The following is a 12,220-nucleotide window of genomic DNA, read 5'->3' on the forward strand; positions in this document are numbered from 1 at the left end:
TGGCTCCTGAGTTGGCCACACCCAGCAGGAACTCATTAGCATAATAGGCCACACCCAACAGCAGAAACTCATTAGGATTGGCTACAATTAGGGGTGTGTGGCCTAACATGCAAAGAAGTTCCTGCTACAAAAAAAGCCCAGGGTTTTGACGACAAAGTAAACAGAATAAGAAGCAAAAGGTGGGTTTGGTTGGATGAGCACACTTCTGGTAACTTGTGGGGTGTGGCCTAATAGGCTAATGAGCTGTGCTGTCAGGGGTGTGGCTTAATATGCTAATTCTGTTTACCGTATCATATTGTTAGGATCTGAAGGCCAGGCCTCTTCCAATGAATCCTGAACGAGAGTCTCTTGGAACAAACTTCCGGAACTGGTTTTCCCAACCTTTCGGGAGACTGTGGGCACCTTTGGAATTCTGACACAGCATGGTGGGCCTAGTCACAAAATGGCTGCCGCAGGAGGCGGAGCCAGCCACAAAATGGCTGCCGCCAAGTTTACCTTCGGTCACACACTGAAGATCCTTGTGGTGTGGTGCCAGCTGCTGCGAGACCGATGGCTGTTAAAAATCTGCATGGCCGATCAAATCTCCAATGGCCAATCAGAAGCCTTGCTGGGTAAAAGTCCCACTCGGACCCACCAACTTTGTAAAAACACTTGGCGGGTGCCGAGAAAGGTGTCCACAGGAACGACGCTGGGGACCTCTAGTTTAGAGAGTGATCGTTGGAGTCAGCCATTGTCAGTGTCCTTGGGGAAATTTATTCTTTTCTTTTTTTTTTAAACAGTGTAAGTTGAGGTCGGAAGGGCACAAAAGCCACCCCTTACTGTGCTCCAGGTTCTGAAGCAGAGGCAAAGCAATTCCCAGGCCGTTGAGGATCTCTTCCTCCGCCTCTCCCACGCCCTTCCATAGCCACCGGGGCCTGACAGCTGGTGCGGCGGGGCAGAGTGTTACTGTTTGCAAACAACATGCCCTGCCCGTACAGGTTGCCAGCTGAGATGCCGCCTCTGCCCGGAACCCTTGCTGTGTTCTCAGGTGCCAAGCGCCACGGGCAAAGTTGGGCAGGCCGCAGCCTGAGCTCCCAATCGCTCCCATCTGAACCGGAGAGCCGTTCTGCCTTTTGGCTGGCCACCAGTTCATCCTCCAGCTATTGCAGGGAAGGGGGAAAGAGGGAAGCAGAACAGGTCAGGGGTGAGGAACGGGTGCCAAGGGAGCTGATCCCAGAACCGCAAAAACCGGCGGCCGTAGCCACCGTCCCCTGGAGGGGTTTCGCTTGCTGTCTTGCTGGGAAAATTAAAGACGATTCCATCGGCCTGGATTCGTCAGAGAGCTGCGGATGCAGGGACCGTCGCTCTCGACTGCTCCACAGGGAGGGCGTTCCCCGACTGAGGCTGCCATATGGAAGGTTTTACTTCGCACGTACTCAACCCCTAGCTATGCACAGAGATCAGACCTAAACAGTGGGTGGCACAAGAGTTGAGGATGGGGCTGGATCTGTGGCCAACAGTCCCCTCCCCCCGCTTTTCAGAAACACACCAGAGAGCTCACCTCCTAAGCTATCACACCACCAAACTGCACAGATAGCAGCTAGCCGAGAAAGCGCAGCTGAAACCCCAAAAGGAGGTAAATTTAGCCACATCGTAGCAAATGCACTTCCAAGTATCTGACCGAGTCGTGTTCCCCCCCCAGGCAAAGGCAGGAGATCAGACATAAACCCCAAATTGAGGGGGGCTGTTCTATAAAATTCCCCTTGGGGAATTAGGGGCCTGTGATATTTTTCTGCATGTGTTACCCTGCCAAGTTTCATGCACTAGAAAAAAGCAAGAGTCCAGTAGCACCTTAAAGACTAACACAATTTGCAGAAGGGGATGAGCTTTCGTGAGTCACGGCTCCGTTCTTCAGAAGCGTCATGCAGACGGACACACAATAATAACCGCACAATTTGTATGAGCCCGTGTGTGGTGGGCACAATAGTTTTCAGCTTGGGGGTGTGTGTGTCTAAATATTCCTGCATGGAGGTACGCTTAAGCGCAGCTAGCTCGGTCTCGTCAGATCCCAGAAATGAAGTTGGGGCAGCCCAGGTTAGCGCTTGGTTGGTAGACCCCCGAGGAAGTCACTATGTAGAGGCAGGCAATGGCAAACCACCTCTGTTCAGCTCTTGCCTTGAAAACCCTATAGGGGTTGCCATATGTCAGTTGGGACCTGACGACACTTTGCTAGGAAAGACTGGCTGCACAGCCAACAATGTGCCAGGAATCTCCAACCAAGGACCCAACAGTGTGATCTTGGGCACCGCGCCCTCTTGCTTGCTGGCGCCATACCTTCGTTTGCTCTTCAGCGCCACCACAGTGGGTGTCCAGAGGTGGTATTGCAGTTACCAGATCAACAGGGGTCAGGTGACGCAAGAGACCAATAGGGCCCTGCCTGGCCCTCTAAAGCTGATGTCTCCAGCCACAGTCCGAGCAATTTCTAATTTCGATACCGGTGGAGTTACCGCCCGCTGGTTCTTGCCAGCACTGAATTAAACTTCCCAGTCAAAACCAAGGCGAACGACATATTTACTCGTGGTTCATCGACCGCGCCCTGATGCAAAAGGTTAATAAAAGGTATACAGAAATCAAACAAAACGCTACGAAGAAAACTTTACAATATATTACAATTTAAATACATTCAGTTTCGTTCCCAGCGGAGTAACCTCACCCCTCGGTTATCCTTCCCCGCTCTACTCTCAGATCCTATTAGGTTTTGCGGGACAGAATTTCAATCTGAGTGATTTGTTACCTATCAAAAGTGTGCCGGGCTATGAAGGGGGAAGGTAAGCCTCGAATCAGGGCCGATAATGGGGAGCCCTTGTGCCAAACCCATCCATCCCCTATACAAGGTACAGTTTTGCTTTCTGCTTGTTCGCTGAGAGTTACAGAAAGGCTTGGAAAAAAGCCAGTTGCAGTAGTGGGACTTGTTGGGAGGCCTCTCTGAAGAAACTCGAGGCCTTGGCCTGCCGCTTCTCTCTCAGAGTCACTCTCGGACAAGGCTATCGGCTGAACATCACTCGCAAAAAACCCTTTTTCCTCGTCTCCTTTGAACCCGAAATTGGGGGGCACAGATAATCACAAAGTCACTTGGACCAGGGTTCCTGTGGAGAGGAAAGTCGATACGCTTCGCACCTGTCGAGGCGAGCGGTCCAAAATGGGGCCAAGCGAAGGCAGATTCCAAGGCTGTACCCGGTTTCCCCTCGCGCTTTTGTGCGGTCAGACCCGGGTGGGCCCATCTCACAAATACCCTCCCCCCCCCCCCCCGGACACTCACACTCAGGAACACTGAAACATCCCTGAGAATCGACTGGGTCTCCCCCCCCCCACGCGGTTTACTATTCCCTGTGCAGGCTGATGCTTGACCCGGGCCTTGTTTTTTACCGCCAGGACAGCCAGCCTCGTGTATGGAAGTGATTTCCATGTGCCAGTCAGCTTCGGAATCAACCAGACCATTACAGCTTTAGGCTTGGGCCAACTCTTGAGAAGCCCCCGGCTGGGTTTCACACCCCCTTCCTCTTCACACTCCTTTGGATCTGCTCATGTCCTGCTCTCAAGGACGGCTTTTGGGACAGGATTTGGTCAACAGCTCCGTCAACTGACTGGGGCAAAGACAGAGCGCTGAGGTAACCCCTTCGCTCGGTCTGTTGTCAATCTCCACTGCTACGGATGCCGCCATTCGGCATCCCAACGTTGCCGTGAAGCAACAAGCAGGGAAGAGCAGACGGCACCATTCCCGGTGCCGGATTGGACCCCAGGGCCACTGACGGCAGACCCAAATTTGGCCTATCCCATGGCTGTTAGTCATGGCAGTTTAAAAATGGAACCTCCATGTCCAGAGGCATGACACCTCCCAATTGCTAGATGCTGAGGAAGAACAATAGGGGACACTCCCAGTCTATGTCACCCTGCCTGCAGTTTCTGCGGGTGATCGGGCTTGTCCTCTCTCGGAGACAGAGGGCTGGGCCAGGTGACTGTAACAATGCAGAAGTCAAGTTTTTGCATTGCTTGGCACACATCTGGCACTGCCAGGCTCTTGCCGTCTCGCTTCTCAACAGGCCCCCCCCCACCATGCAACATATCTGGGCTTCATCATTCAACCTTCTTTTTGGAAGCGGGAACAGCTCGAAGAGATTCCCTGGCCCTCCATCCTCTCAGTCCTGAGAGGGAAATGGGGTCCAGTTGTTCCAGGCTTCTGTAACTATGCCTTATGAATCAGGTTCCGAAGGCAGAAATGGCCTCCCCCCCCCCCTTGTCCACAGAATCTGCTTCCTCAACTGTCCATCAGTGATCGTTCAACAACCTGACCTGTTGAACTTCGGCCTGGCAGCACGTGACACTCCAGGTCCGCACTGTCTTCAGGGGGCGCTTTCAGAATCACGCTGTCTCCCTCTGAAGTAAAGCTACAGTTGATAACACTGTAGACATGAAGAGAGACCCTGTTATAATAGGCTAGATAGGCCGGTAAGGTGCATTGGGGGGGGCTTAACCCTGAAATCGCTGGGGTGCCCCGAGCTCCGAAGGCCCCGATCCGAAAACCGAGAGGGAAACCCCCCCTTTTAGCAGCTCTGCACATCCTCCTCGCTGGGTTAGAGCGAAGGCTGCGGCAAGGCCGAGGAGGCATTCAGTCGGTTCAGTTTGGCCCTCTCCTCGTTGGAGATGTCTGTCTTTGGGAGTCCGGAAGGGGGGCGCAAGGCCAGGGGCAGCCCCACTTTGCCCACCATCCCGGGCTCCCTCGGCCCCGACTCGGCATCGCCGTGGGTGATGTTGCGGATGAGATGAACAGCATCGGGCTGCAGAATGTTGTTAGTGGCGGGATCCAGAGGTACCGGAGGGGCCTCACGGGATTTGCGGTTGATCCACAACACGAGCAGCGCCAAGACAGGAACCACCAAGACGAGGAGCAGAGCCAGAGGCAGCATGGTGTACAGGAGGATCACGTTGGCGCCCCCTAGAAGAGAGAAGCGCGAGTGTGGGAGGCCAAAGGCCATTTCTCCACCCACCCACCCAAATCCTTTGCAGCCAGATTAGCACAGGCTGCAGAAGCTGCCACATCCTTCCCCTCTCGGACGACCCTCCCAGACGGTAGATTCGGGGCAGACAAAAACAAAATACTTTTTTTACACAGCGAGTGACTGCAATGTGGAATTCACTGCCAGAGGATGTAGTGACAGCCGCAAGGATAGCTTAAAAAGGGGATTGGACAGATTCATGGAAGAGAGGTCTATCAGTCTCTACTAACCTGGCCCCGGTGTTGGACATCCTGACGGTACCTGGGTTTTGGTCTCTGTGTGACACAGAGTGTTGGACTGGATGGGCCATTGGCCTGATCCAACATGGCTTATCTTATGTTATGGTGACTAAGGGGAGACTCCACGTTCAGAAGCAGTCAGTCTCTGAATCGCAGTGCCAGGATGTGACATCAGAGGAATGCCTTGACCTCTATGCCCTGTTGTTGGCCCTCCAGAGGAACTGGTTGGCCACTGTGTGGGACAGGATGCTGGACTAGATGGACCACTGGTCTGATTGCAGGGCTCTTCTGGGGTTCTTATGAAGGCCTCGGCCTCTCTGCCCTGTTGTTGGCCGTCCAGAGGAACTGGTTGGCCACTGTGTGGGACAGGATAATGGACTAGGTGGGACCACTGGTCTGATCCAGCAGGGCTCTTCTGAGGTTGTTACGAAGGCCTTGGCCTCTCAGCTCTGTTGTTGGCCATCCAGAGGAACTGGTTGGCCACTGTGTGAGAGAGGATGCTGGACTAGATGGACCACTGGTCTGATTCAGCAGGGTTCTTCTGGTGTTCTTATGAAGGCCTCGGCCTCTCTGCTCTGTTGTTGGCCCTCCAGAGGAACTAGTTGGCCATTGTGTGAGAGAGGATGCTGGACTAGATGCACCCTCACTGGTCTGATCCAGCAGGGCTCTTCTGATGTTCTTATGAAGGCCTCGGCCTCTCCGCCTATTGTTGGCCCTCCAGAGGAACTGGTTGGCCACTGTGTGAGACAGGATGCTGGACTAGGTGGGACCACTGGTCTGATCCAGCAGGGCTCTTCTGATGTTCTTATGAAGGCCTCGGCCTCTCCGCCCTGTTGTTGGCCCTCCAGAGGAACTGGTTGGCCATTGTGTGAGAGAGGATGCTGGACTAGATGCGCCCTCACTGGTCCGATCCAGCAGGGCTCTTCTGAAGTTCTTAGGAAGGCCTCGGCCTCTCCGCCCTGTTGTCGGCCCTCCAGAGGAACTGTGGTTGGCCACTGTGTGAGACATGATGCTGGACTAGATGGACCACTGGTCTGATCCAGCAGGGCTTTTCTTTGTGTGTGTGTGTGTGTATGCCTGGAAATCATGGCCAACGTTTGGCAACCCCTAGTGGGGCTTGGACGTTTCAGAGAGGTGGCTTGCTATTGCCTGCCTCTGTGTCCCAGGCCTGGTCTTCCTTGGAGGTCTCCGTTCCAAGTACATGCCAGCGGGGCTTTTCTAATGTTTTCTCCCTCTGCCCTTTAAAAGTCCGGAAGAGAAGTCACACCAGTGTCACATTCCCCTCTAATCCCCCAATGAGTATTGACTTATGAAAATGGAGACACATCAAACAGAACTGTAATAGTGAAGAAGAACTGATTGACAAAACAGTTTTTTTTGGGGGGGGGCACTGGCATTTCCCCATTCCGGAATGGTAGAAATGGGTTTGGTTTTTTTTTTTACAAACCCTAAAACCGATACTTCACAGACAGCTTCAGGCCTCGTTGAGAGAAGCGAGTCCCCCTTTGGGATACCTTTAGGGTAGAGTGACTCGCTCTGTGGCTTGTGGAGAGCCACGGTCACCATTGACTTCAACCAAGAGAGCCACATTCGCAATTACCATCAACCACAAGAGCCACGTTTACCTCCGTCCCTAGCAGGAGGCCTGCGTCTTCAGGGAGCCTGGCACCGCTCCTGATCCGTGGCAGCGGCTGTATCAAGGTTGGCACCCGCATTTTTCTTTTCCTTTCCTATCCCTACACCTATATTGTACTCATTCCCATCCTCTAGAAATCCCAGTTCAAAGGTGTTATATCTAGGTGTATTTAAGATTAGAGTCTGGTATCTGTAAATGTTGTGGAAAAAAATGAAATTTATTGTTGATTGTTTTTAGTAATATGAGAATTAACTTGTTATGGAGTATTCAGATTATTATTTTTCATTATATATATTATTTTTGAAATGGTATCCTCGTTGGGAGATCTTTAAAGTGTCTCATGATGAGAGTGATAGATAGAAATTAAGATGTGGCAAATAAGAGGTGTATTCCAGCTGATTGTGTGTGTTAAAAAATGGAAGGAAATGACTAAAGGTGATTTTGATATATGGACAAGAATAAGGAATGATGGAAGGAAAAAAGACATACAAATGGATAAATTTATTGATCAAAATAAATGAGGAGGACTGTGAGTGAGGCCATGTGAAAGGTTTGGTTAACATAAGAATGGGAAGAAGTTAAAGTAAGAGTCTGTTTAACCAAATTGTCAATGTGGTGTATTGTGAAGAATTTCTGTGGTGATTTATGTATGTGTGTCCATTAAGCATAAAAGCCAATAAATATATATTAAAAAAAAAAAAGGTTGGCACCCCGCAACCAATCACAAGTGCGCCTTGCAAAGAACCCTTGCCTACTTTCGTGAAACCTGAGGCGTGCGCCACATTGGGGGATGGTGGTCAGAAGGGCCACACGTGGCTCGACAAAGAGTAGCCCCCGAGTTTAGGAGTTTGAGCCCAGAGACCTCTCATTTCCTAACCACCGCATATGAGGAGAAGGGAGCGCAAGATTAGATCTAACGGGTGGGAATGACAAGGGAGTTGATACCGGCTAAATATCCGGAGAAACTTCCTAACTGCGAGAGCGGCTGAGCAGTGGGACGGACTGCCTCGGGAGGGGGTGGATGCTCCTTCGCTGGATGTTTTCAAGCGGGGGCCAGATGGTCACCGTTCAGGGACGTTGTAGGGCTCTCTTTCGGCTGCGCTCCTGCAGAGTGCAGGGGGTTGGACGAGATGACCTGCAAGGCCCCTTCCAACTCTAACATTCTATGATTCTATGATTCGAAGTCATCTGGAAATAGTTTTATTCCTCCGGGGCTATCGGCCACGGCAACCATTGAAGACGAGAGCCGACAATGGAAACCGGGGACGTCGGAAGGGCAGCAAGGTCTGGTTCACCGCCAGGAAAACAAAAGAAATCAACCCTGGAAGCTGTTGCGGCAGCCATCTCGGATGCGACCTCCGGACTGAGTTATCTTGGGCCCAGTTATCCATGCCAACAGATGGCACCTACCTGGGCACACCCCTTCCGGGCACGGCTCCTGGATTTTCTGGCACTGGGTGCCCTCCGGGCAGGTACAAACGTAGTTGTCTTTTCCGCTCAGGCATGAAGACCCTTCTGGGCACGGGTTTGGGGAGCAGAGATCCCCGGAGACCCGCTGGATGGAAAAGGAGAGACACAAGGGGAGGTCAGAGTAGCGGAGAGCACTTAAGCCAGGCAGGGCAGACCTATTCTCCATTGTCAGAGGATGTCGTCATAAGCGGAAGGGCAAGATTGTGTAACGCGGGAGAGTTTTGGCCCTCAGTTCTACTCTTTTTCCCAAAGGCAGGGCTGTGTGTGTGTTAAAAACTCTCTTCAGCCTGTAAAAAAAATTGTGCAATGCAAGGCCCCTGGCATACTCGAGAGAGAGAGAGAGCAATTTGCTCAGTTTCTACTGGGAGGGGGAGAAGGCACGGTGTTGAAGAGCCACCCGGTGACTGCAGGCGACTGAACTCAGTCACACATACGCACGGAGCCGCCCAGATTTCGGCAAGCGTCCCCACTGCATTTTCAAGCTCTTGGGGATTAGAAACTTGGATGCAAGGATAAGCAAACAGCCAGAGAGAAAAGAGGGAAAGATTCTTGCCTAGCACCCCCTTGGACTCGCAGAGAATTCGGAAAGCCCGGCCAAGAGGCTGTGATCCACCCGACCCACTTCCAGTCGGAGAGTTACCTCGCAGCGGTGGCCACTCCGGCCTAGTGGGCAGCTGCATCGGAAAGTCGTGTTTCCCCTCTCCTGGCATTGTCCTCCGTGCAGGCAGGGGGCACTGGCACATGCCCCCAGCTCCGTCTCGCACTCCGCACCTGTGTACCCTGCCAGGCAGGCGCATGCGTGCCTGCCATTTCTCACCTGGTGGGAAAGACGGAGATGAGAACAGAGACTTCCCAGAGTTTTTAAAAAGGTCCCGACATACCTACGGGACCGCCTTTCCCCGTACATACCCCAGAGAGCACTACAGTCTGGGGCTCAAAGTCGTTTGACCCTCCCTGGCCCGAGGGAGGCCAGGCTAGCTGCAACTAGGGCCGGGGCCTTTTTGGTGGCGGCCCCTACCTGGTGGAATGAGCTCCTGGAGGAGATCAGGGTTCTGCGGGACCTCTCACAGTTCCACAGGGCCTGCAAGACGGAGCTCTTCCGCCAGGCATACAATTAGGGGCCGCCGCGGCCATAGCGCACGGCCCGCAATGTCGTCATCGAGCCGCTGCCATAAGACTTGACGAGCAGAATAACATCTAAGCACTTCTATGCTGGAAGTTGGAAATCCATCTGAAAGCATTCCATCTGAGCGAATTTTTAACCGCTGCTAGCACTTTGTAATGTATCACTTTGTAATGTATTATTTTAACTGTGATGTTTTAATTTCGTATTATATATGTTGTTATTTTGTATTTATGATATTGGACGCTGCCCTGAGCCTGCTTTGTGGGGAGGGCGGGGTATAAATTTGACAATAAATAAATAAATAAATGTTTTGGAAGGATAGCTTAGACAGACGAGGCTAAGACACAGCTCAATCTACTGAGGCAGAGTAGGGATCAGATCTCCTGGTTCCCCTGAGGAGCAGCCAACGAAAGTCAGCCAGGTCTGAAAACACCTGGAAGTTTGGGGTGGCACCAGGGCTGAGATAGCGATCTCGGATTCCCGATTCTGTAAACGAGCCAATGTGCAAATCTACCTGGCAGGTACCTCCGTTCCGGCATTCTCTCTGGCACGCGTCCTCTCCTATCCAGGAGGGAAGGGGGAGGGGGGGAAGAGAGAGAGAGAGTTATTCACAAAGTAAGAGGGATTGCTTATCATGGCCCAACTGTGTTGTCAAAGCCCGCAAGGAGAATTCTGTGCAGCTCGGAAGCTTGCAAATTCAGAGAGATTAACTACTTGGGCTGTTCTAAGCCGGCACTGACTACCCGAGCCTGGACTCACAGCTCCCCGAGTCTCTAATTTTTTCCAGTCCCGCCGAGTCAGACCCTTTAACTAGAGAAGCTGTTGATTAAACTGTGGATGTTCAAGAGAGCAAAACCTTCATTGTTTATGTCAACTTCAGGTTTCCCCCTTCCAGACTTTCAGTGCGCCTCAGCCTTAGGCTGAGGGTCTGTGGCTCAGTGGCAAAGCGTCTGCTTGGCATGCAGAAGGTCCCAGGTTCAATCCCCGGCATCTCCAGTTAAAAGGACCAGGCAGTCGTTGTTGTGAAAGACCTCTGCCTGAGACCCTGGAGAGTCGCTGCCAGTCTGAGACGACAATGCTGACTTCGATGGACCGAGGGTCTGATTCAGTAGAAGGCAACTTCATGGTGTTCAACCCTGACATGGTCCCCTTCTTACTGATTTCGCAGTTGGGTCCATTCCAGCCTTCCAGGCAATCACAGAAATAGCTGCCAATGAGGTTTTTACACCCCCGGGCGTGGAGGCAGGGGTTCGCCTGACACTCGTTCACATCTAGAAATCAGAAAAGAAGCAGTGGCTGGTCAGATCAGATTGAAGGTCCAGGCAGAATACTTCCAGGAAGCCAGTGAGAAAGCAAAAAGCCTTCCCTTCAGCGCTCTCCCCAGCATCTTGTGCTTTGAGGTAGCCTACCTCTGAATATGGAGGTTCTATTTAACTCCTAAATGGAGAGGCGGTGTGTGCTTGGACCAATCAGACGCGTTCTGCTGGCCTACTTCGCAGGCTTGTTGTGAGGATGAAACGGGAAAGGGAAAGCCACGTCCACCGTTATTGGCAGGATAAACAGGCCATAGATCGATAATCTCGGTAAATCCGCAATTTACCCTGTTCTCTGACAAGTCCTGTTTATAATGCCGTCTACAATAGCGGCTATCACCCCATCTTCGGGAAATTAAGAATTTTATCTGTTAATTAACGGGGTGCCCAGTGTGAAAAACCAAAATTCTGCCAGAATCTCCCAAGGCAGCATCTAGCTGGCTTGAAAAAGCCCGGATGATCTAAAGCTTGTAGTCACACAGAAAATCTGTACTGAAGAAGAAGAAGAAGAGATTGGATTTATCCCCCGCCCTTCACTACCGAAAGGTGTCTCAGAGCGGCTCACAGACTCCTTTCCCTTCCCCTCCCCACAACAGACACCCTGTGAGGTAGGTGGGGCTGAGAGAGCTCTGACAGAAACTGCTCTTTTTCAAGGACAGCTGTGCCAGAACTATGGCTTGCCCAAGGTCATCCAGCCAGGTGCAAGTGGAGGAGTGGGGAATCAAACCTGGCTCTCCCAGATTAAAGTCCGCGCACTTAACCACTACACCAAACGGGCTAACTGAACACCGAACCCATACATTATCTTAAAACTGTGGGAAGCTAAAAGGGGATGTTTGTCTTCCAGCTCCTCCCCTTCCCAGCACTGGTGTATCTGGAGGTAACAGAATGAGCACAAATAGTCTAACTTCGGAGGCCAGACAGTCCGCCTGAAAGCGCGAAGAAAAGAGGGCAGAGAGCACGAGAGTAGGAAGTGAGAGGAAAAAGCACACCACAGGCGCCTCACCGATTTGACAGGTCTTTCCCGTCCACTGGGGCGAGCAGTGGCACTTGAAGCCCCCCGAGATACTTTGGCAAATCCCACTGTGGCTGCAGGGCTCCGAGAGACAGTCCGTTACCTCTAGGGGGCAACAGAAGACGGGTTGTGCTTAGAACTTGGTTAGCGGCGGCGGGGGCGGGGTGGGGGTCAAAAAGAGGACCTTCAAGAGAGTTCCACGGATGAATTCCTCCGGAATGCATACTCTCCCCAAGTTTCCTCTCTGGTGTCCCTTTTAAAGTCCACCCCCCCAAAAAAGGACTTGGACCACTTCCAAAGACCCGCCCCCCCATCATTTCAGCTTACCTTCCTTTCCACCTAGGGGTGCCAAGTCCAGGAAGGGAAATTCCTGGAGATTTGGGGGCAG

The 12,220-nt window shown here is 52.2% G+C and overlaps 1 protein-coding gene across 1 annotated transcript in view; it reads right to left on the reverse strand.

Annotated features, from left to right (window-relative positions):
• Positions 1–3,319: 3,319 nt before the first annotated feature.
• LOC107117545 (protein jagged-1b-like) overlaps positions 3,320–12,220 on the reverse strand; it is a 40,142-nt gene continuing 31,241 nt past the window's right edge. Inside the window, exons 9-14 of the mRNA XM_015419682.1 lie at positions 11,824–11,937; positions 10,662–10,775; positions 10,019–10,065; positions 9,019–9,195; positions 8,319–8,463; positions 3,320–4,972 (exon numbers count right to left, since the gene is read on the reverse strand). Of these exons, the coding sequence (XP_015275168.1) occupies positions 4,611–4,972; positions 8,319–8,463; positions 9,019–9,195; positions 10,019–10,065; positions 10,662–10,775; positions 11,824–11,937 (959 nt within the window). The 3' untranslated portion in view covers positions 3,320–4,610. The remainder of the gene's footprint in view (positions 4,973–8,318; positions 8,464–9,018; positions 9,196–10,018; positions 10,066–10,661; positions 10,776–11,823; positions 11,938–12,220) is intronic.

This window comes from Gekko japonicus, unplaced genomic scaffold (genome assembly GCF_001447785.1).
Source record: "Gekko japonicus isolate JY-2015 unplaced genomic scaffold, Gekko_japonicus_V1.1 scaffold1436, whole genome shotgun sequence".
Classification (NCBI taxonomy): Eukaryota; Metazoa; Chordata; class Lepidosauria; order Squamata; family Gekkonidae; genus Gekko; species Gekko japonicus.